Source organism: Amblyraja radiata, chromosome 3 (assembly GCF_010909765.2).
Source record: "Amblyraja radiata isolate CabotCenter1 chromosome 3, sAmbRad1.1.pri, whole genome shotgun sequence".
Taxonomy (NCBI): domain Eukaryota; kingdom Metazoa; phylum Chordata; class Chondrichthyes; order Rajiformes; family Rajidae; genus Amblyraja; species Amblyraja radiata.
In genome coordinates this window covers 94,701,225-94,723,022 of record NC_045958.1, presented here as the reverse complement: position 1 = coordinate 94,723,022, position 21,798 = coordinate 94,701,225, and the positions used below count along the sequence as shown (strand labels likewise).

At 43.2% G+C, this 21,798-nt stretch overlaps 1 protein-coding gene across 3 annotated transcripts in view; it reads right to left on the bottom strand.

The window, feature by feature from the left end:
• The window catches only part of zfyve28 (zinc finger FYVE-type containing 28), a 160,911-nt gene that overhangs the window by 23,906 nt on the left and 115,207 nt on the right, over nt 1–21,798 (bottom strand). For 2 of the 3 annotated variants that reach the window (XM_033018383.1, XM_033018384.1), the window contains exons 8-9: nt 20,398–21,735; nt 5,240–5,344 (exon numbers count right to left, since the gene is read on the bottom strand). In XM_033018383.1, coding sequence (XP_032874274.1) covers nt 5,240–5,344; nt 20,398–21,735 — 1,443 coding nt within the window. The remainder of the gene's footprint in view (nt 1–5,239; nt 5,345–20,397; nt 21,736–21,798) is intronic. The other variant, XM_033018385.1, reaches the window with a different exon arrangement.

The following is a 21,798-nucleotide window of genomic DNA, read 5'->3' as shown; positions in this document are numbered from 1 at the left end:
TAAGGCAGCAACTCTACCGCTGCGCCACCGTGCCGCCCCATTTAGAAAGCAGCCAGCAAGAGTTTGAATCATTGTTCAGCAAGCTCTGAATACTTTGAATTTTAAATGGCTCCAAACTCATTCAATTCTTATCTAACATTTATGGGATATAAGACTCGTGTCCAAGATCTTGTGATCCCTCGAGTCACTTTATTCAGCTTCATTTAGGTTGCTTTTCACACCCAGCTTTTCTTCCGTGCTCCTGCTCAAACCCCTAATGTCCTTCCAAATTTTGTTTCTGAAACTATGTATATTGCTGCACATTAAAACATAATTGAATGGGAGGGTTGTGCTGCTTGCCTTGAGCGTTATTTGAAAATCATTTTTTATTTGCATGTTGCACTTCAACGTTTCTTGCAACTGTCAACTCTAATTTAGTTTTATCTCGAGAAACAATTCTAGACTCAGAATGTTTTTGTTTTAAATATTTCCCCTATCTTTAAACAACAGCATTTAAAGGACGCCTGGATGTGTAAATGGATAGGAAATGTTTAGAGGGGTGTGGGGCTAATGAAGGCAAATGGGACTAACTTAGATGGGTCATCTTGTTCGGCTGAGTGGATGAGTTGGGCCGAAGGGCCCTTTCTGTGCTGTGATTTTATGACTCCACAATGCTTTGGTTCTAGAGTTCATTTAATTGTTATGCTGCTTCATTGCTCTGCAAAAAATATTAATTGAACAATCTGCATCAGTCACAGATTAAATATTATGCAATCCTTACAGCTACAGTGTAAATGAGTGATGTTTAATTCCAGCTGATCCTTTCACCCCATGTATGCTATAATAAGAAACTAATCTCCAGATGCTGTAATCCAGAAGGTTACACCCAAGGATCTGATGCATTGTGTCAATAGAAAGGTACCCTTTTAGAAGGCGACAGTTTAGTTCTGCATCAATGCATCGTTTCTAGTTTGCTGCTTTTATCTGTGATAAAAATTCAAATACTAACATGATAAAATCACCATGATCAACTTTGTTTACTATACAGCAAACAGTGCTAACAAAAAGCTGTTAACTAAGTTCTTCCCACCGCCTTAATTTTGCTTAGCTTAATGTATTATTGTCACGTGTACCGAGGTACGGTGAAAAGCTTTACGTTGTGTGCGCTATCCAGTCAGCGGAAATACTACACATGATTACAATCAAGCCGTCCACAGTGTACAGATACAGGATAAAGAGAATAACATTTAGTGCAATATAAAGTCTAGTAAAATGTAATTAAAGATAGTCCGAGGGTCTCCAATGAGGTTGATGGTAGCTCAGGGCAGCTCTCTAGTTGTTGATAGGATGGTTCAGTTGCCTGATAACAGCTGGGAAGAAACTGTCCTTGAATGTGGAGATATGCGTTTTCACACTTCTGTACCTCTTGCCAAAAGGGAAGGGGGGAGGGGGGGGGGGGGAGAGGGAGTGTCCGGGGTGAGACTGATCCTTGATTGTGCTGGTTTAATACATTACGGATAAGTTGCTACTTGCAAAAACAAAATGTTTGTTAGAAAATGAAAGGGTGTGAAAAACCAAGACAATTTGATTTAACAAAAATACTGACTGCAGATGTATTAAAATATTGAAAACTTAGGGCAAACTGAAGAAAGGTCTCAACCCAAAATGCCACCTCGGTATTTCCAGAGATGCTGCCTGACCCGCAGTTAATCCAGCATTTTGTGCCTCTTTTAGGGCAACAGAATATACAACAAAGTGAACATCCTTCAAAAATAGTGTACCCTCGCATAAATATTACACAGCTACATGGGACTTTGCACTTAATAAGTAAGCAAAACCTAACAATGCAGCAACAATATGCAACTGGATAATATTGCAAAAGTAGAATTAATAATCCAATTGAGATAGTGAAATGCATGATGGAAACTATGCTGGCAAAGAGCAATGTTGTGATTATAGAGTGACAATTGTTTAGTCAATCTTGCAATTGTCAAGTTACCATTAAAAAAATAGCCAAACAGTAGCTTAAAATGTGCCCATTGAGGCCCTGTCAGACAAAGACTCTACAGACATCCTAAAGACAGTCTGAAGAAAGGTCCCGACCCAAAATGTCACCCATCCTTTTTATCCTGAGATGCTACCTGACCCGCTGAGTTACTGCAGCACTTTGTGTCTATCTTTGGTATGTACCAGCAAACTCAGACATTCTTTGCCAAAAATGATAGATCAAAGGGGACGGAGATCAAGGAACATGTAGAATAGATCATTGTTAGCTAGGAGAAGTTGACAACGAAGCATACAGAGATAAAATGTAATCAATTTAATTTGAGCTGGGCCTCAATCTGAAAGTGGAGTAGGCCCAAGACAGAAAAGTCAGTATGGGAATGGGAGGGGGAGTTTAGCAACTGGGAGATCAGGTAGGTTTAGCTGTGTGCTTCATTGTTATCTTCTCCAAGCTATCAATGATCTATTCAACTTTTTGCTTGATCTTTCCTTTTGGCTAATATTTTTAATCTACACTCTCTGTGTGGTTATAATACTATATTCTGCTCTGTTTATTTTCTCTTTTTCTCTACCTAATGTACTTGTGTATAGTATGATTGTACTTGTGTATGCTATGATTTGCCTGGATAGCACGCAAAACAAAGTTTCATTTGCACTTGAAGTTGCATGTGAACTTTCACACAAAACAATATTCTACCTCGGAGAACAATTTCATGGATGATAGACAAAACAGTCTGTGCTCAATAGCAAATTTTGATTGAACAATAGCGCATGAATAAGTTTGTGTGAACTTTTGACAAATCTGACTGAAAAACGGAGAAGAAATGCCGAGAACAAACTGATTTACTTTATCAAATGTTATAAATCACATAATGGATGGAACAGCCTGTTCAGTATCAGTAAACTGATCTTTCACAGGTTTGCCTTCTGTAATCAGATACACAACAATGTTTCCTCTATTGTGCCTGTGTTATTCTATCACAACCCTGGGTGTGCATGTGTGGGAACGTTTTCTACTCCATCTATCCTCATGATCTAGAGTGGAAACTTTAGAGCCACTTTGGGAAAAGTGTAGATAGGTATATGCTCTGTATCATTAACTATTGGAAGCCAGGCTGAAATTTACCCAAAGCAATATGTGGTCTTGTCTAGAGTGAGAAATCTGACTTATTTGGTGGCTATAATGTTAGATATATTTATACTTCGAATCAAAATTGAAACCATAAGGGTTACAGATGCAGCAGCTTTAAAAAAATCATTCTGATAAGTCTAGGTGGTGAAGCCATTGATTTGATGGAGAGAAGCAGGTAATCTTTGATATATCTGTGCCGTAACTAAATACTCAATATTCATACTTTGTAGCTAACAACCCAATGGCAAGCTTGAACTGTGGAAATTTAATTTCAATGCTATTACATTCTCCAATTGTAGGTATTTTCATCCACCCCTCTCCTGTGCCCCATCTGGATTCACACCTATTTCTCTCCTCCCCATTCCTATCTAAATTTGCAACTCTTTTCAATCCTTTTGTCACACCTATTTCTCATCTCTGGCCTTTGTCCAACCATCTGCCTATCAAAAATCCCCCTTGCCTGTGTTCACCGATGACCCGCCACGCTTTGTCCTGCCCCATCTCACTTCAGTTTTCTTCCTGCCATATCCCACGCCCCCCACCCCCCTCCCCCCGCCCCACAATCAATCTGAAGGTTCTCGACCCGAAATGTCACCTATCCATGTTCTTCAGAGACGCTCCCTGACCCCCTGACTTACTCCAGCACTTTGTGTCTTGTTTTATAAACCAGCTTTTGCAGTTCCTTGTTTCTTCATAATGTGTTTGCAGACCAGTTAAGCTGCTGCAAGTAAGAATTTCATTGTTCTGTTGTCGGCACGTAACAATTAAACATTCTTGACTCTCGATACAAAGCCAGAAATGTCCAAAGTCCAAAACATAGGATTTGAATCAGTTGCCTAGTTAGGTGTTGATTGTCACATTCTCATGGCCTGTTGGACCAGAGTTGCATATTTGATGCCTATTTGTGGTTAATATGCTGCAGTATGCCACACTCCTTCGATTATTAGGAAACATCCTTTAGTTCCCTGAACCCAACAATCCACCCTTGCTGCATTGCCAAACCAATTTTCATGGCACTATTTCTTGTCTGAACAAAAATATCCTAAACTAATTAAGAAATAAAATAAGTCAGGGTGCTTCAGCACACTGTACCTGTGAATCCAAAAAGAAGAGACGAAATACAAAAATGTCAAAACAAGCTTCATTAATAAAAGAATTTGACTGAAAATCCAGTGACTGAAGAAACTCCTCTGTTGTTTAGGGAGAAATGGCAGATGCTGGTTTATACGAAAGCTAGACATAAAATGCTGGCAACATCTGTTGATGGCCCATGATGATGATGATGATCTGTTCTGGCCTTTTCTCACCTCCAGTGCCCCCCCCCCCCCCCCCCCTCTAGTTTAGAGGTACAGCATGGAAATTTAGGGACAATTTACAGAAGTCAATCAACCTCCAAACCTGCACGTCCTTGGGATGTGGTAGGAAACCAGAGCGGAGAGAACGTACAAACAGACAGCACCCACATTCAGGATCGAACTCTGGCGCTGTAAGGCAGGAACTCTATTGCTGTGTCACTGTGCCACCCCCTGTAGTTTTAGTTGAAGTAGTATTAATTTCGGGAAACAGGAAGCTTGCTGGACAATTCCAAAGAGCAGCTCCCAAGTTGGACAAGTATTTAAGTCAATTGAGAAATGTTCTTTGTCACTTTCCTCTGCTCTTTCACCGCTGAAGAGATTGATTTCATCCTGAAATAATGGCTAGTATCAGGCTTTAGCTGCCAGAAACAGTTACTCTTTGGCACTGCTCAGCACAAAAAGTGAAAAGCATACAGAGGGCATTCTTAAATGCCCAATATATCCAATTGTGCAATTCATCATACTGTTAGCATATTGATATCCAGAGCCAATAGACAAAAAAAAAGCATCAGAAAGCAACAAATTCTGATAAATGATCTTAGCTAGTAATTTTCTAATAGCTATTTGACATCATGTACATAACTAATGAAAGTTCATAGACAAAGATAACTGAATCAAAAAGGATTCCTAATCACATGAACATATGCATCAATGTCAGAGGCTCGCCATGTTGAAGATTCTTCCCACATCACCAAATTACGGCTCGAACATAATCAAAGTTCACCTTACTCACACAGATAATAGGTACTGTTCTCTGAAGTCTGGTTACCTTGGTGTATACGTGCTGGAAAGACTACAGGTTGTGACAGACACACTCCCACAGTCACTGCTGGATATGGAGCTGATGGGGGAATCTTGGATGAGATCTTGAAAACTGGAACCACATTAACGAAAACAGAAAGAAATTAAGCTTGGAAAATAGCATCTTGTCCAATATCAAGAAATGAAATTAACAAAAACACAAGCATCTGAGCAAAGAACAAAAGGAAACCAAAATTATTACAGAAAAGAATACCTTCTCATATCAGAAGGTGATTAACAGGATGAGCTTGCAATGAGGGCAAATTTGCCAAATTATTCCAATCAAGTCCACTACGTTGGGAAGCAAAAAAACATCCACAAAGGGAAAGAACTCTAAATTTGAAATTGGAAGCCCTGTGGATAGAGCAAAATATTCTCTAATTCTTTCATCAGCTTCCCTGTACAACAGGTTAATTTGATCATTCATTTTTGTTGCTGTGGATGGAGTCAGAGACATACAGCATGGTAATAAGCCCTTCAGCCCAACTTTCTCATTCCGACCAAGATGACCCATCTACGCTAATCCCAATCTGCCTGTATTTGGCCCATATTCCTCTAAACATTTTCCATCCATGTTCCTGTCAAAATATCTTTTACATGTTGTTGTAGTAGCTGCCTCAACTATCTCCTCTGGCAGCTCATTCCATATATCCACCACCACCTTATGTGTGAAAAAGTTGCCTCTCAGATTCATATTCGACCTTTCCCCTCTCACCAGTCCTGCAACCTTTTTTCCTCCCACAAATAGCCAATTAACACATTGTTAAAGGAGATAATTTAATCTGCTTTCACTGCTCCTCCTTTTAAGGAGATCAAATGGACGAAGTGTCACCTATTAAAAACACCCACTTTCAATGTTGCTATATTATTCATTACAAATTTAGCGCATTCAATACAAAATTATTCCCTTTAATGCAACCAACTGCTCATGCTTTTACTCACTGAAGTAAAGGAAGATTCAATCACTGCATCAACGTGGTGGAGCTGATGTTAATGACTGACGTACCATCAACTAATGTGTCAATACAAACCAGCCATCAAATCTAAGAGACTCCGCATTTTCAAAATTCAGTCGCAATAGTACATGGAAATAGTTAGTTCCATTTGTGACCAAGTTACATTTGTATGATCATCAATTTGGCAGAAGGATAAAACAAATATTTTGGTAGATAGTTATGCAATGCAAAAGTAATGTTCCGGGTGTTAGTGGTTGGAAGGATGATAGTATTTACCACAGTAAATTATCAAAGAATTAGATAAAGACAAATGACTTTCTCTTGTTCTACATCAATTGATTCTGTGGTAATGCATCCAGTTAATGACAATAGACAGACAGATATTGCAATTTAATCCCATAGCATGGACGAACAGCTCGTTTTCCCCTAGGTAGCTTAAGACCCAATACTATGAACATTGAATTCTCCAATTTTAGCTACCTACTAACCAGGCATGTGCCGTGAGTAATTACTCAGGGTAGGCAGTCAGTCGGCTTTAAGAAAAATCTTAAACCGCGCATGAGCAGATGGTTCTCCTCTCCGTAAAAATAAAGAATAAAAATAAAGAAAGTAACAATTCAATTTGCCCAAGGCTTCCTAATCTCCTTCATTCTGAATTACTGAATGGGTGGGGAGTGGAGGGTGACAGCAGGTGGAGAGATGGTGGGAAAAATCCTTTCACAGCATGTGGGGTGTCTGGCCAGGGGTAAGTTGCGGGGAGGGCAGGAGCGTTGAGATGGAGGGGGTTGGGGATCATGCCAGCAACTCACTCACTCACCGCTGCCGTGGCGCTCCGGGCGCGGAGCCACAGCATGGTGGCCGGGGAGGGAAGCAGCTCGGGTAGCTGCGAGCGGTTGCTGGTACCTCAGTGCTTTCTGCCGGCCCGCTCACCTCTGGCAGTGCTCTCCATCTGAACAGTGAGGGGTCCAGCTCAAGAGCAAAGATCATAGAGCGGACCGGGACAGCGGGCGATGGATAACAGGACAGGGGGCAGTGGACACTCCTGTGTTAGCGCGAACAAGGGACCAATTGAGGTTACTCGCACTGACACATGGAGTAAGCTCCACCCCCCGCTGTCCTGTTATCCATCGCCCGCTGACCCGCTCTAGAGCTGGTTGCTCTGGCATGATCCCCGACCCCCTCCTTTTCAACGCTCCTGCCCTCCCGCAACTTTACCACTGACCAAACTCCCCACACACCGTGAAAGGAACTCCCCCCCCCCCCCCAGCTGTCGATTTACAGCCGTTTCCCACTTTACAGCCGCTTGCGCTGCGCATGCGCAGTACACAGTCCAAGCTGCAAAGGCAGAATTTCAGCTACCTTCAGCTCTACTTGAAATTGACGGCTTGAAGCAGCGTCCACGGCACATGGGCTGCACACACTTTCCCGTATTACATTTACTGCGCATGAAAGGCACGGTGAATTATGCCTACCTAAGAGATCGATCTCTTAGGTAGGCATAATTCTCCCAGGCATTCACTATTTATATTTAATAATTATCATTTTATAATTTTAGTCAGGGGTAGGCACTGCCTACCTTGCCTACCCTGACGGCACGTGCCTGCTAACCTTCAAACAACCTGCTACCCTTTTTCTCCCCTCTCTGCCCTGTGCCCCACCTGGATTCACACCCATTTCTCCCCTCCCCTTCCAGTATATGCCTTCCTCTGGTTTAACAATGCATACCCTATTCTATCCTTATCTCACACTTTTTTTCTTTTCATCACTGGCTTTCGTCCACCCATCTGCCTATCAAATAAACCCTCCTCTGTATCCATCTAACACTCACCAGGCATTGTCCTGCCCCTCCACTCTTCCAACTTTCTCTACCTTCCATCTGCCACCCCCACCCTCAATCAGTCTGAAGAAACGTTGCCTATCCATGTTCTCCAAAGATACTGCCAGATCCACTGAGTTAGTCCAACACATTTTTTTTAAGGGTAAGCCAACATCTGCAGTTCATTATATCTGGAGAACAACAAATGCAATACATTACTAGGACATGCAGTTCATCCAATCTTTTTTCTGGATGGCTAGTATTAATAGTATCGACAGTGAACCCCATGGGCAATCACTACTAAAGTGTCTGCCCACACAGTCAGTACACCTCTCCTACATTTGTCTCCCGTACTAAGTCACCCCAACCCCCCCCCCCTCCCCCCACACCCCTCCCCGCACCTTTCCCTCCCACGTTTCCCGAGTACCTGCCGTTAGCGTTACGAGTTCCGACGTTCCCACTACGTTAATTCTACATGATTACCACGAGTTTGATTTGTTTTAAACACGGGATCACTCGTGGGTGGACTCGCACCGTGAGACAGGGCCATTACTTGGACAGATTATAAAATGTTGACCATCATGGAACAGAATTGGACTAGTGGTTGAATTTCAAAATAAAATTCTACAGAAAAAAAAGTGGAAGCCAGATAACCGCTCCAGAAGTTTGATTACTTCATAAAGTTTAGTATAGAGACACTGCATGGAAACAGGCCCTTCAGCCCACCGAGTCTGCACCGACTAACAATCACCCCGTACACATGCACCATCCTAGACACAATTTACAGAAGCCAATTAGCCTACAAACCTGCATGTCTTTAAATTGTGGGAGGAATCTGGAGCACTTGGAGAGAACCCACAAGGACACAGGAAGAATGTACACACTCCACACAGACAGCACTTGTAGTCAGGATCGAACCCGGCCCTGTAAGGCAGCAACTCTACTGCTGCGCCACTGTGCCATCCAGTTGAGTTAAAACTTGCCAAAGTCCTTTATCGTAGGCAGAGTTGAATGGACAATCATTGAAATTTAGTTATAAAGGTTATAAACTCTGCCCATTCCCACTGCCAGCTCTTGCTCTGTGGCACTTCTGGTCTCAATACATTAAGCGCTCTTCCAAAACATTTTAAATGCAATAATCAGGTTTGCCATGTCAAGAGTTTGAAGCAGCACGTAGGCTCTCCACCCAACTCCTTTCTCTGAGAATGGGTGGACTGATACACCCAGTCATACAATTTATTGTTAACATAATTTATTGTTACCTCACTTAATTCTCTCCTCCACCACTTACCTTCAAAAGAAAACAATGCTATTCTTTCTCCCCACACCACAATCTGTCCAAAGAAGGGTCCCGGCCCAAAATGTCACCTAACCATGTTCTCCTGAGATGCTGCCTGACCTGCTGAGTTACTCCAGAACTCTGCCTCTTCTTTTGTAAGCCGCATCTGCAGTTCCTTGTGTTCTACATTTTTCCAGAGATGTTGCCTGACCTACTGAGTTACTCCAGCACTTTGTGTCTTTTTTTGTAAACCAACGTCTACAGCTCTTTGCTTCACCCATTCTTTTGTCTTCACCAAAATCTTCCAGGTCTGGGAATAACCACAAATTCCCAAGTGCACTCTCTAGTTATATACTAGACTAAGTGGGACCCGTTGCGTCCCATGTTCACACGGGAGGGCTGGTCCCTCAACGCAATATTCCACCTCTCCACCAATTCCAATATCTGTGGCCTGTGGGGGGTGGCGGGGGGGCTTCCTGGAGCGCTAGTATGGGTGTTGTGGGCTGAAGTGGATGTTGTGGGCAGTTTCTTACCACTTCAAGCAGGGTCCAAGTCCACCAAATTCAAGTGCAGTTTCATACCACTTCAAGCAGGGTGCAAGGCCAGCAAATTCAAGTGCAGTTTCATACCATTTCATGCAGGGTGCAAGGCCACCACATTCAAATGCAGTTTCATACCATTTCAAGCAGGGTGAAACCTCCATAAAACCACACAACACACCACATAAACACCACACTCAGTTCAGTAGACATTCAGTGTGTTCAGTTGATTCACAGTTCAGACAGAGTCGTGACCTCTGCCTCCCCCATCTTGCAGAGACTGAGCCACACTTCTGGGTTATATAATCCCTCCCCCCTCCCACTAGAAGGGGCATGGCCTTCATGGTGTGATTGACAGGAGGGAGATTCTCAACATTTTTAAAACACTAATAACACTTTTATTTTTCATTGATGGGAAGAATCCTCTGCGCCTGATGAGCTGAGGGGGACTGAGTAAGATGGCCAAAATTCACAGCCGTAAGTGGCAGCATTTTATTTTAAATCAATATACAGTGCAAACAGGAAGTTGTCAAGTTTAGACTTTTAATCATTTGCCATTTCAAACCAACCACCACCAACCATTTGCTGTGCTTTATTTCAAACCAACCACCACCAACCATTTGCTGTGCTTTATTTCAAACCAACCACATTTTCATTTTCAAACCACATTAAGGGCACTCAAGGTCAGTAAAACCACACTCACAGTTTAGTAGACATGTTCAGTGTTATTCACAGCTCAGACTGAAAGACGTGACCCTCTCGCTCCCCCATCTTGCTGAGACCGACTGAGGCACTCAACACTTCCGGGTTTTATAGTCCCCCGGAAGGGGAGCGGCCTTCAGGAGAGAGAATCTCAACCTTTTTTAAACACTAACAACTCTTTTATTTTTCATCGATGGGAAAAATCTTCCTGTCCTGCACAGCAGAGGGGGACTCTGAGTAAGATTGCCAAAAATCACAGCCGTAAGTGGCAGCGTTTTTTCTAAAATCAATATACAGAACAACAGGAAGTGGTCAAGATCAGACTTTTAGTAATATAGATATCTTTCCCCCGTGCTCCATCCTGACCTCGGGTTGTGTCTGTGTAGATTTCCCACATTTTCCCTGTGGGTTTCCTCCAAGCGCTCCTGTTTCCTCCCACATCCCAAAGATCTGCGGGTTTGTAAGTTAATTAGCCGCTGCAAATTGCCCCTAATATGGAGGAAGTGGATAAAAAAATGGCATAACACAGAACTAGTGTGAATGGGTGATCGGTTGTCCAAAGGGCCTGATTCCGTGCTGTATCTGTAAAACGAAAATAAGCAGCACACATGCCAAAACTGATATGATCAACCCCGATTAGCTATCCTATTAGAACTATTATTGATAAGTTCTCGCTCAAGACAATTCATTAGCTAATTTACAACATCCTTATCGATCCCAGAGCATCACTTTAGCAGATTCTGCTCTCACGGGGGACGGGGGAGGGGGATGGGAGATTTTATGAAGCTTGTTCCTAAAGTAAAGAACACACTATCAAACGCATTACTACACACAAAATTAGTTATTTAGTAGGAGCTTCAAATTCCCAGACGTCACCACCAATTTGTCCTGCACCAACCACATTGAAGTTATAGCCTAGAATGCACACAGAAGACTAAGGACGTTCAGCAGGTCTCCAGAGATTCTTACTCACTTCAACAGAGGCACAGAAAGCATCATATTGGGATGTATCTCAGCTATGTTTGGCAACAATTGTCCAAGACCAAAATAAATTGCAGAAAGCTATGGATGTAGCCCAGTCCATCACACAAACCAGCCTCCCCCCCCCCCCCCCCCCCCCCCCCCACCAATCAACTCTGCCTGCACTTCACACTGCCTTGGGAATGCAGTGAACATAATCAATTTTCACCCGTCATTCCATTATTTCCCCTCTCCCGTCAGGCTGAAGGTACAAAGGCTTCAAACCATACTACCAGATTCATGAACAGCTTCTTCCCTGCTGTTATCAGATTACTGAACTGTCCTCCCACAAACAAGGTAGTGTCGTCCCGATCTTCCAATCTACCTCATTGTGAACCTTGCACCTTTTTTACTCTGCACTTTCTCTGTAGCTGTACACTGGTCTTTTTCTCTTTGCACTGCCTGCTGAAAACTTGTGTACAGCTTGATAGTTCTCATGTATAGTATAATTAATTGGATAACACAAACTGAGCTTCTCACTGCATCACGGTACACAGGACAATAAAAAAAAACAGAATGAACTGCAATATATGCATGTAGAAAGGCCAGTCTTTCATCATTTGTAAGATGCACTTTTCTTTCTTCCAGATAATGGGAAGAAACGCAAGAATGATCTTTAACTCTATACGCCTACGGTTCTGGATGGAAGGACAAAATATACACTCATCAAATTTTAGTATTGTGCAGTTGGCTCCTGTCTGAGAATACTCAGTTCTTGTATTCAGATACCACTGCTCAAGTAATGCAAGCAAGATGCCCAACAGTCACTAGAGCCTGTGGTAGACGAGACAGCGATAAATGAGATTAATTAAAAAAAATACTTCAAGTTCACTTTCCTTTGGAAAATAACAGAAAAGAAAGCAAGCCCTTGTGTAATCCATTACGAGTTATGTGAGATGGTGTCAACCTTTAATAGAGAACACTTCTGGAAAGCATCATCATTTAGTTTAGCAACACAAGGAAGCCATATTACACCTCAAACCAGCACTCAATAAGATAATGGCAGATCCGATCCTAAACACAGATCCATCTTCTTGCCCGTTTCTCTTATAGAACTATTTCTCTTATAAAACTTGTGTACAGCTTGATAGTTCTCATGTATAGTATGAATTAATTGGATAACACAAACTGAGCTTCTCACTGCATCTATTGACCTCATCCTTGAATATATTCAACAATTCAGCCTCAACAATTCAGCCTCAACGATTCTCCGGGTAGAAAATTCCAAGGACAAAATCTTTGATAGTTAGGTACAGGCCGTTCCCTGGTTTAACCATCTGTCTTATGGGCAACCCTATACACAAACGACCTCTAATAATACTATTACATTCAAAATTCCAATGTACATACATGCTTATTCCTATGAATGGTAGTTAACATTTTCCTCCAGTTTTCAGAACTATTCTTTCTTATCATTTGAATGTGTTTATGTTACCACTTGTTACAATACTGTAAAGGTATGGTTGTCATATTTAGTGACTTCTATGTATTTTCCAACTGGGGGACAATATTGACATAGACTTTGCGGGGGGGGGGGGGGGGGCACAGTGGGGCAGCAGTAGCACCGTGCCAGAGATCCAGGTTCGATTCAAACTACGGCTGCTGTCTGTATGGAGTTTGTACGTTCTACCTGTTTCGCTTCGTTCGTGTGCCAGACGACGTTCTGCCATCGCTTTGCCACAGCCAGTGCCACATCTGTGCCTCTGCGGAGATTGTCCGCAGTGCATGCCTCTCCGCCGCAACTCAGTAGGTGGGCCATTGTCTGTACCTCTCCACAGTTGCACTTGTCAGAGTTCGAGAGGCCGCACTTCTTCAGGTTGAGTCCGCAATGTCCCACTCCAGTGCAGAGGTGGTTTAGGGCTTTCCAGGTAGTATAAGGCGGGTGGTGTCTTGGTGCCATCTGTTGTTTGGTTTTGGTGCCTGGCACGGTTGGCTCTAGTTCCATGAAGCTGTTCCGACTCTTCAGGATTTCTTGGCATGTTGGTGATTGTGCAAGGGGTGGACTGGGGTCTGTGTCCGCATTGAAGCGTTCTACTGCAGCTGCCCGATCACGTCTTCGAGATGGTTCGTCGATGCCTGCCAGCTCGTACAGATGTTCAACCTTTGTCAGCATCAGGCATCCTGTGGTTTTCCTGCAGGCAGTGTTCAATGCAGAGTCCACCTTGCGTGCATGTCTAGAGCGGCTCTAGACGGGGCTTGCATATTCTGCCACTGATAAACAGAGCGCCAGGGCTGCAGTGTGGATTGTTGTTGCGTCACTTCCAAATGAGCTGTTTGCCAATTTTTCAATGACTTGGTTTTCTCAACATGTTGGCGATATGATAACGTGCGATTGAGGACCACACATAGGTACTTTGGGACTTTGCAGTGTTCCAACTGGACATCATTCCATCACACCTGCAGTTGACGTTTTGCATCCCGGTTCCGGAGGTGGAAAGCTGCGCTTTGCGTTTTTGTTGGGTTTGGGCGCATGGAGTTCTGCTGGTAGTATGTTGTCATATTCTGCAGAGTCTCAATCCGGCTGAAGTCTGAGGATTGCGGTGCAATGCATAAGTCATCAGCATACAGAAACGGGGTGATGGATTGGTCATTGGTGTATATATTGAACAACGTTGGGGCAAGGACACTACCCTGTGGTAGACCATTCTTTTGGCGTCTCCAACGGCTGTTCTGACCATTCAGGCATACGAAGAAGCAGAGGTTCTCCATCATTGTCATGATGAACTGGACAAGATGAGAGTCCTGTAGTGTTTGTTGCAGTTTGGCTTTCATAGTACGGTGGTTTCCAGTGTCATATGCTGCGGACAAGTCTACAAATACTGCACCTGTAATTAGCTTCCCCTCGAAACCATCTTCAATGTGCTGAGTGAGGTCCAGCTGTTGTCCTGTTGTTGACTTTCCCTGGCGGAATCCAGCCTGTTCAGGTATCAAAACATTGTCTACATCCAGCGTGATGCGGTTCAGTGTGCATCTTTCCATCAGTTTGTGTGGGTGGCACAGCAGGGTCATGCGACCATGTAGGTTGGTTTATTCCTGGTGCTCTGGTTTCCTCCCACATTCTAAAGATAAAGGTTTGCAGGTGAATTGCCTTCTATAAATTGTCCCTAGTGTGTATGCTGGAACTACCTGGTGATCACTGGTCGGCGGTGACTTGGAAGGCCGAAGGGCCTGTTTCCGCGCTGATTCTAAAGACACTTGTAAACACTGAACACGTTTGTTGCCTGGGGATAGCCTGTGAATGAAAGTTAATGTCATGCTCTATTAAAAGAGCTGAGATTCCTATAGTTTCCGAGAGTTTATTGTCATAGGCACAGAATGGTGAGCAACCTCATTGACACACTAACTTAATTGTGTATATACCACACAAATCTGTACCTTGACCCCATTTTTAAAGTGGCTTCTGATCGCCTCTATTCATTGTTCCTTTTAAGAGTTTGGCTGCAATCTGAAAGTTATATCCATCTAGTTAAGTTAATTAATGTATGTGATGAAGGGTCCTAAAACCAGTTACGAAGGGACACCATTTTATGTTTTTGCCCCTGAGAAAGTCATAAAGTAGAAAGCATAAAGTTTGTAGTCTGATGGCCCCTAACGTGATGTGGTGGATGAGAAAGTGGGATAACATAGAGCTAAAGTGAACCGGTGATCTCCTTGGACTGAGGAGCCTGTTTTCATGCTGTATATCTAAACTAAACCAAAGAACGGAACAATAATTACATTCTCCCTGTGAACGCGTGAGCTTTCTCCGGGTGCTCTGGTGAGGTAACATAGAACTGGTGTGAATGGGAGATCGATGGTCAGTAAGGACTTGATGGGCCAGGGGGCCTGTTTCCATGCTGTATCTCAAAGCTAAACTAAAATGTTCAGTTATAAGGTATATTAAAGGCTGAGCTTGATACATTTCTGGACATTAAAGAAATAGGGTAGCAAAGTTGAACTTCAGGGACGGGATTAACTGCAACCTTATTGAGTGGTATGACAGGCCTGAAGATCATATGGACTTGATCAATACCCCTGCCTCTATCGCTATGTTCATGAATCTCATTCACCTGCAAACCAACAACTTCAGAGAAATGATATTATCAATCTTATGAAATCAATGGGGCATTTTTTCATATCCATACAGTTTGTCGATCCTCTCACAACAAAGATTTACTTTCCAAAAGCACCTGTCAACTGTAAAACAAATGAAGAACCAGAGATGCAAACAGTAAATGCAATCAGTCTGAAGAAGGGGCCCGACCCGAAACATCATCAATCCATGTTCTCTGTCTGATCTGTTGAGTTACTCCAGTATTTTTTTTTTTGCAAACAGTAAATGATGCGTTATTTCTTTATCTATGTCTGGCCCATTACTTGGGATAAATCGTGTATGCCTCCTGCATTTCCTTCCACGCTTGCGCTCTTGACTCTTGCAGGAATACTTACAGGTATCAAATAACATGAATATCCCGTCAGTGTTTGGTGCCAGTTCAATCTACAAAATGAAATGCTACTTACAGCACAAGAATATGTCACATGGCTCAGGTAGTCTGGGCATGATATGATCCACACGTGCCTTTTCCTAACATGCATTATTTAACCATCAGTATCTCCTTCTCAAGATGCAAGGGACTGCAGATGCTGGGATACTGAATAAATTGCTGGAGTAACTCATTGGGTCAGGCAACATCTCTGGAGGGCATGGATATGTGCATTTCCCGCCGGGACCCATCTTCACACTCATGTCTGAACATCTATCCAATCCGAGTCTTCCAGAGATTCTGCCTGACATGCTGAGTTACTCCAGCACTTGTGCTTTACTCAGTATATCCTTCTAGCATCTTATAGTGGCACAGTGGAGCAGCGGTAGAGTTTCTGCCTTACAGCGCTTGCAGCGCTGGAGACCCGGGTTCGATCCCGACTACGGGTGCTGTCTGTACAGAGTTTGTACGTTCTCCCCGTGAGAGGTATGTAGGTTAATTGGCTTGGAGTTTGTGTAAATTGTCCCTAGTGTGTGTAGGATAGTGTAAATGTGTGGGGATCGCTGGTCGGCGCTGACTCAGTGGGCCGATGGGCCTGTTTCCGCGCTGTATCTCTAAACTAAACTAAACCTTTCATCAGTAAAAACAAGCATGTTACTTACCACTGTTGCAGATGGTAGGCGATTCTACCATATTAAAAAAAAAATCTTGCATTAGATGTTATTCCCTTTATCCTGTATCTGTACACTGTGGGCGGCTTGATTACAGTCATACATACTCTTTCTGCTGACTGAACAGCACGCAACAAAAAAGCTTTTCACTATACCTTGGTACACTATACCTTTTCACTATATCTTTTCACTATATCTTGGTACACGTGACAATAAACTAATCTAACCAATTTTCAGTTATACTGTGTGGAACCATAATATGTACAATTAACAGGAAGCCAGCACTTTGAATTTCCAGATACCTCAAATACATCAAGTGTAAAAGCATCCACAACCCTGCCAACACTAATCAGATCAAGGTCTCATTCAATGCAAAATTATGGACCATGAGACTTCGTGCAAAACTTGTCGCCACAGATGCACAACAGCGCCAGACAGCAAGGTGACAAGTTATAATACTGGACACCTAGTTTAAAGATTGGTAGTTATGAAACTAAAATATTTTGCAGTCAAAATCCAACTGCAATCTTCTGCAATTGTATAGGGCTCTGGTAAAACCACATCGGGAGTATTGCATACAGTTTTGGTCTCCTAATTTGAGGAAGGACATCCTTGTGATTGAGGCAGTGCAGGGTAGGTTCGTGAGATTGATCCCTGGGATGGCGGGACTGTAATAGGAGGAAAGATTGAAAAGACTAGGCTTGTATTCACTGGAGTTTAGAAGGATGAGGGGTAAAATTATAGAAACATATAAAATTATAAAAGGACTGGACAAGCTAGATGCAGGAAAAATGTTCCCAATGTTGGGCGAGTCCAGAACCAGGGGCCACAGTCTTAGAATAAAGGGGAGGCCATTTAAGACTGAGGTGAGAAAAAACCTTTTCACCCAGAGAGTTGTGAATTTGTAGAATTCCCTGCCACAGAGGGCAGTGGAGGCCAAATCACTTGATGGATTTAAGAGAGAGCTAGATAGAGCTCTAGGAGCTAGTGGAATCAAGGGATATGGGGAGAAGGCAGGCACGGGTTATTGATTAGGGACGATCAGCCATGATCGCAATGAATGGCGGTGCTGGCTCGAAGGGCCGAATGGCCTCCGCCTGCACTTATTTTCTATGTTTCTAACCATATTTTCTATATTTGGTGTTGAGAGGAAAAGGAGTTTCCACTTATTTTTCAGGGAGAAACACAATTGCATTTTTCTTTGAAGTCCTTAACTTGTGAAACATAGGTACAAAAATGTGATAACATATCCTAAAAATATGCCCAAAAGCAAATTGCTGGATTGTAGACTCTTGTACTACAAAATGCACAAGTTAATTTCTTATTGCTGCAGGGAATACTCAAACCACTGTTAGAATTTCACATGCCTCAACTGGTCTATCAATCAACTGGTCTATCAATACCAAACTAAAATGCTCATCCATTACTTTTAAAAATTCATTATTTTGTTACTTTACACTTAGCGAGTTTGCAAAAGGCTGCATTAAATTTAGAAACAAGGAATTGCAGATGCTGGTTTACAAAAGAAGACAGAGTGCTGGAGTAGCTCAGCAGTCAGGTTGCATCTCCAGAGGACATAGATAAGTGCGTTTTGGGTCAGGACCCTTCTTCAGACTCAAGATTGATGAGTGATGTTTCGGGTCGGGTCTCTTCTTTAGACTCACAGGCGATGTTTTGGGTCGGAACCCTTCTCTGAAGAAGGGCCCCGTTCCAAAACGTTGCCTATCCATGTTTTCCTGAGATGCTGCCTGACCTGCTGATTTACTCCAGCACACTGCATCTTCTGCAACACCAAATTTGTCTGCCTTGTGCATCTCCCTGCCAAGATGGCATTTTACTTAGGCAGACCCTTGCTACTAAATGACTTTAAATATTAATATAGAGCTGGAAACAAACAAACAAGTTTGGGTGTGGACAAGAAACTAATAAAATGGCCAATGGGTGAGATCACCTAACATCCAGCCAGAAAGTCGGGCTTTCTATTAAATCTGCAAATAAAAACAGGCAACAAGGGAACCAGATTGTGGATCCGGGTTTGATTTCTACGAGTTAAGCACAGAATCTGGACTACACTTATTGAAGCGCTGTTTTGCGATGAATGCTCCACCAAGGATCCCAGCTGCAGGTTCAGAGGGATGTAACAAGCCCATCCAACTAACATTACTCTATAACAGCACATCACATCGCAATGGAAAGATACTAAGTGCTGGAGTAACTCAGTGGGTCAGGCAGCATGCTTGGAGAAGGGTCTTGACCCAAAACATCCCCTATCCAGGGTGAGAACCCGTTGAGTTACTCCAGCATTTTGTATCTCTCTTTGGTAAACCAGCATCTGCAGTTCCTTGTTTCCTCAACATGTTGCAATGTGCAGGTCCTTGCATGGGGAATGCTTTTTGCCACGTGTCCCCAATGTTAGAACAGTCACCAAACTCAAAAAAATAGCGCAAAACACTCTGGAGCATGGAGGCAATGCAAATAATTCCATAAAATGCAAATCATTTCCTTTTAATTAATATTCCTATTTATTTTAATGGGTGCCGGGATTAGAGAGTAAACAGCAGACCAAAAAGCTAATGAATACTGCAGAATAGGATATCTTGCCCAAGCTCTACCCCACTCAAGGATTTGTAAATCATAAGTGATAACATTCTTACTGGATTTAAATACAATCCAAAGACAAGTATTAGGAGGGAAAAAAAATTACAGTGGCGTAGTGGTGGAGTTGCTGCCTTACAGTGCGAGAGACCCAGGTTTCTACCCATGACCTGCGTACGTTTTCTCCAGGTGCTCCAGTTTCCTCCAACCCTCCAAAGACGTACAGGTTTGCAGGTTAATTGGCTTTGGTAAAATTGTAAATTATCCCTAGTGGGTGGATGTAGAGTAGTGTTTCCACGCTGTATCTTTAAACTAACTAAAGTTAAGGAAATACAGGTCGTAGACTTGTACTTCACACTTACCCCATCGTTACCATACATTGCTTGAGTTACCCTGCAGTGTATGACTGTACCAATGTCTAGTCTACTCGCAGGCTCCTTCAATCTTTCTCTGAAACTAGCCATTTCAAGTGATTAATTCAATGATGCGCATCAGCATGTATGGAAGGAAAATTTGAGTAGGTTAGCTAATCTCATATGAAAATGATTGACCTCAGCAAGATCTCATTTTGAATGTTGCAGTTTAGTCACTGTAGTAATTTTGAAGTCTAGTCACTGTTATATCTGACCTTTCTGTCCTGGGCCTCCTCCATTGTCAGATTGAGGCCCAGTGCAAATTGGAGGAACAGCACCTCATATTTCGCTTGGGTAGTTTACACCCCAGTGGTATAAACATTGACTTATCTAACTTCAGATAGCCCTTGCTTTCCCTTCCCCTTCCCAGTTCTCCCACTAGTCTTACTGTCTCTGACTACATCCTATCTTTGTCCTGCCTCCTTCCCTGACATCAGTCTGAAGAACTCAACCCAAAACGTCACCCATTCCTTCTCTCCAGAGATGCTGCCTCACACGCTGAGTTACTCTAGCATTTTGTGTCTACCTGAAGAATAGACAACCTGCTTTAGTGACCAAGATAATTACTGCGCACTGAAATACCAATCAAAGCACAGATCCAAACTCTTTATCCTTTCCAGTGCAAGCACTTTAATTAAAGTTGGAACAGTATCAAGCAGAAAGTGTCATTACCTTTGCTCGGATATGTTGTCTTCCAACAGGTTAGTTACACTATGTATGCTTCCATCAAGCTCCGATTCATCATTTACCACAGATACTTTAGCATTGTCCTTGCCTCCATTTGGCTGCATGCTGTTTTCTATCTTTCCCAGATGGCGACAGATGTTCAGTTCTGTTTGCTGCTCTCCTTCTGTTTGTTTTCCTGAGGATTGTGTCAGACACGTGCATCTTGAATTTGTACGCTCCTGTTCGTCGATGGCTCCTTCTCTCTGTGATACGCTAGTGCTCTCATTTTCCACCTTCTCCTGTGAAGCTGAGGTACAGTTCATTTTATGATGGTCACATATCTTGGAGTCTCCGGAATCTAAAAAGTCATTGTCAACTCTACTGTCCGGAGGGGCAGTGCAGTGTGGACAAACACTTACTCCATTTTTCACATTGGTGTTGCTTTGATTTGAAGACTCCTCTGAAGAAATTTGGCAGCTGCCAGAATCGCAAGTTATTGCACACTCTGCTTCAGCTGAACAAGACGCGCACTGGGATTTGGGGTTAAAGATAACAGTTGCGGAAATTTTCATTCCGCCAGTCCTATGAGCTATTTTTTCTGCAGTTTCGCTGGGCTGCACATCATCAGTCCCTGCATTCCAACCGTTGACGTAAGAACTGGGTTCCATTGATTCTGCACAGTTACAACACATTTCTGGGTTACTTTCCTTCTGGCAGGCTTGCCCTTGCAGAGGTAGTGAATCGTTATTGCTTGGTCTGTGCTGTACCTCTTTTGCTTGCACGGTTTCCTCACTGCGACTCTTCCTCGCCTCTTCTCCGCAGAGGGGCGACTTGCCCTCCTGACGAGGTGGGCAAGAATCAACCGTCCCAGCGATCGTTTCTCCAGGTTCAGCAGTTCTGGCCAAGTCCTCGGCTGCTCCGTCCAAATCATCCATGAAAAACACTCGTTCCTCTTCCTCTGCTTCATGCCGTACCCTAGAGAGTTGGAGCAGCGTGGAGTTGGCGGAGTCCCCTGGTTTGGAGATGTGTTTCAACACGGGCTTGTGAGCTGGTGACTGGCACACGCTTGGTGGGGAGAGGAGACAGGACATTTCGTCTCCTACCCTGTGGACCATGAGGTTAAGTTGCTCCAGCTCCTCCTCGTCATACTGCATGGAACAAGCAAGTTCAGCTTCCGTATTTTCAGCTTTTACACTAAGTTGATCTTGTGCAAGTTTTTCGGGAACTTCAGGAGGGATGGCAGAGCGGATTTTTGGATTGACTGTAAATTCGCCTTCCTGGGATATGCAGAGGTTTCGTTCAAGCGTGTGGAGTTCATCCTCCGTTAAGGTCTGCAAGAGATCCCTAATTAGGGGGGGAAGGGAAAACAGGAAAAGCAAAACAGCATTAGATGAAGTCAAATACAGG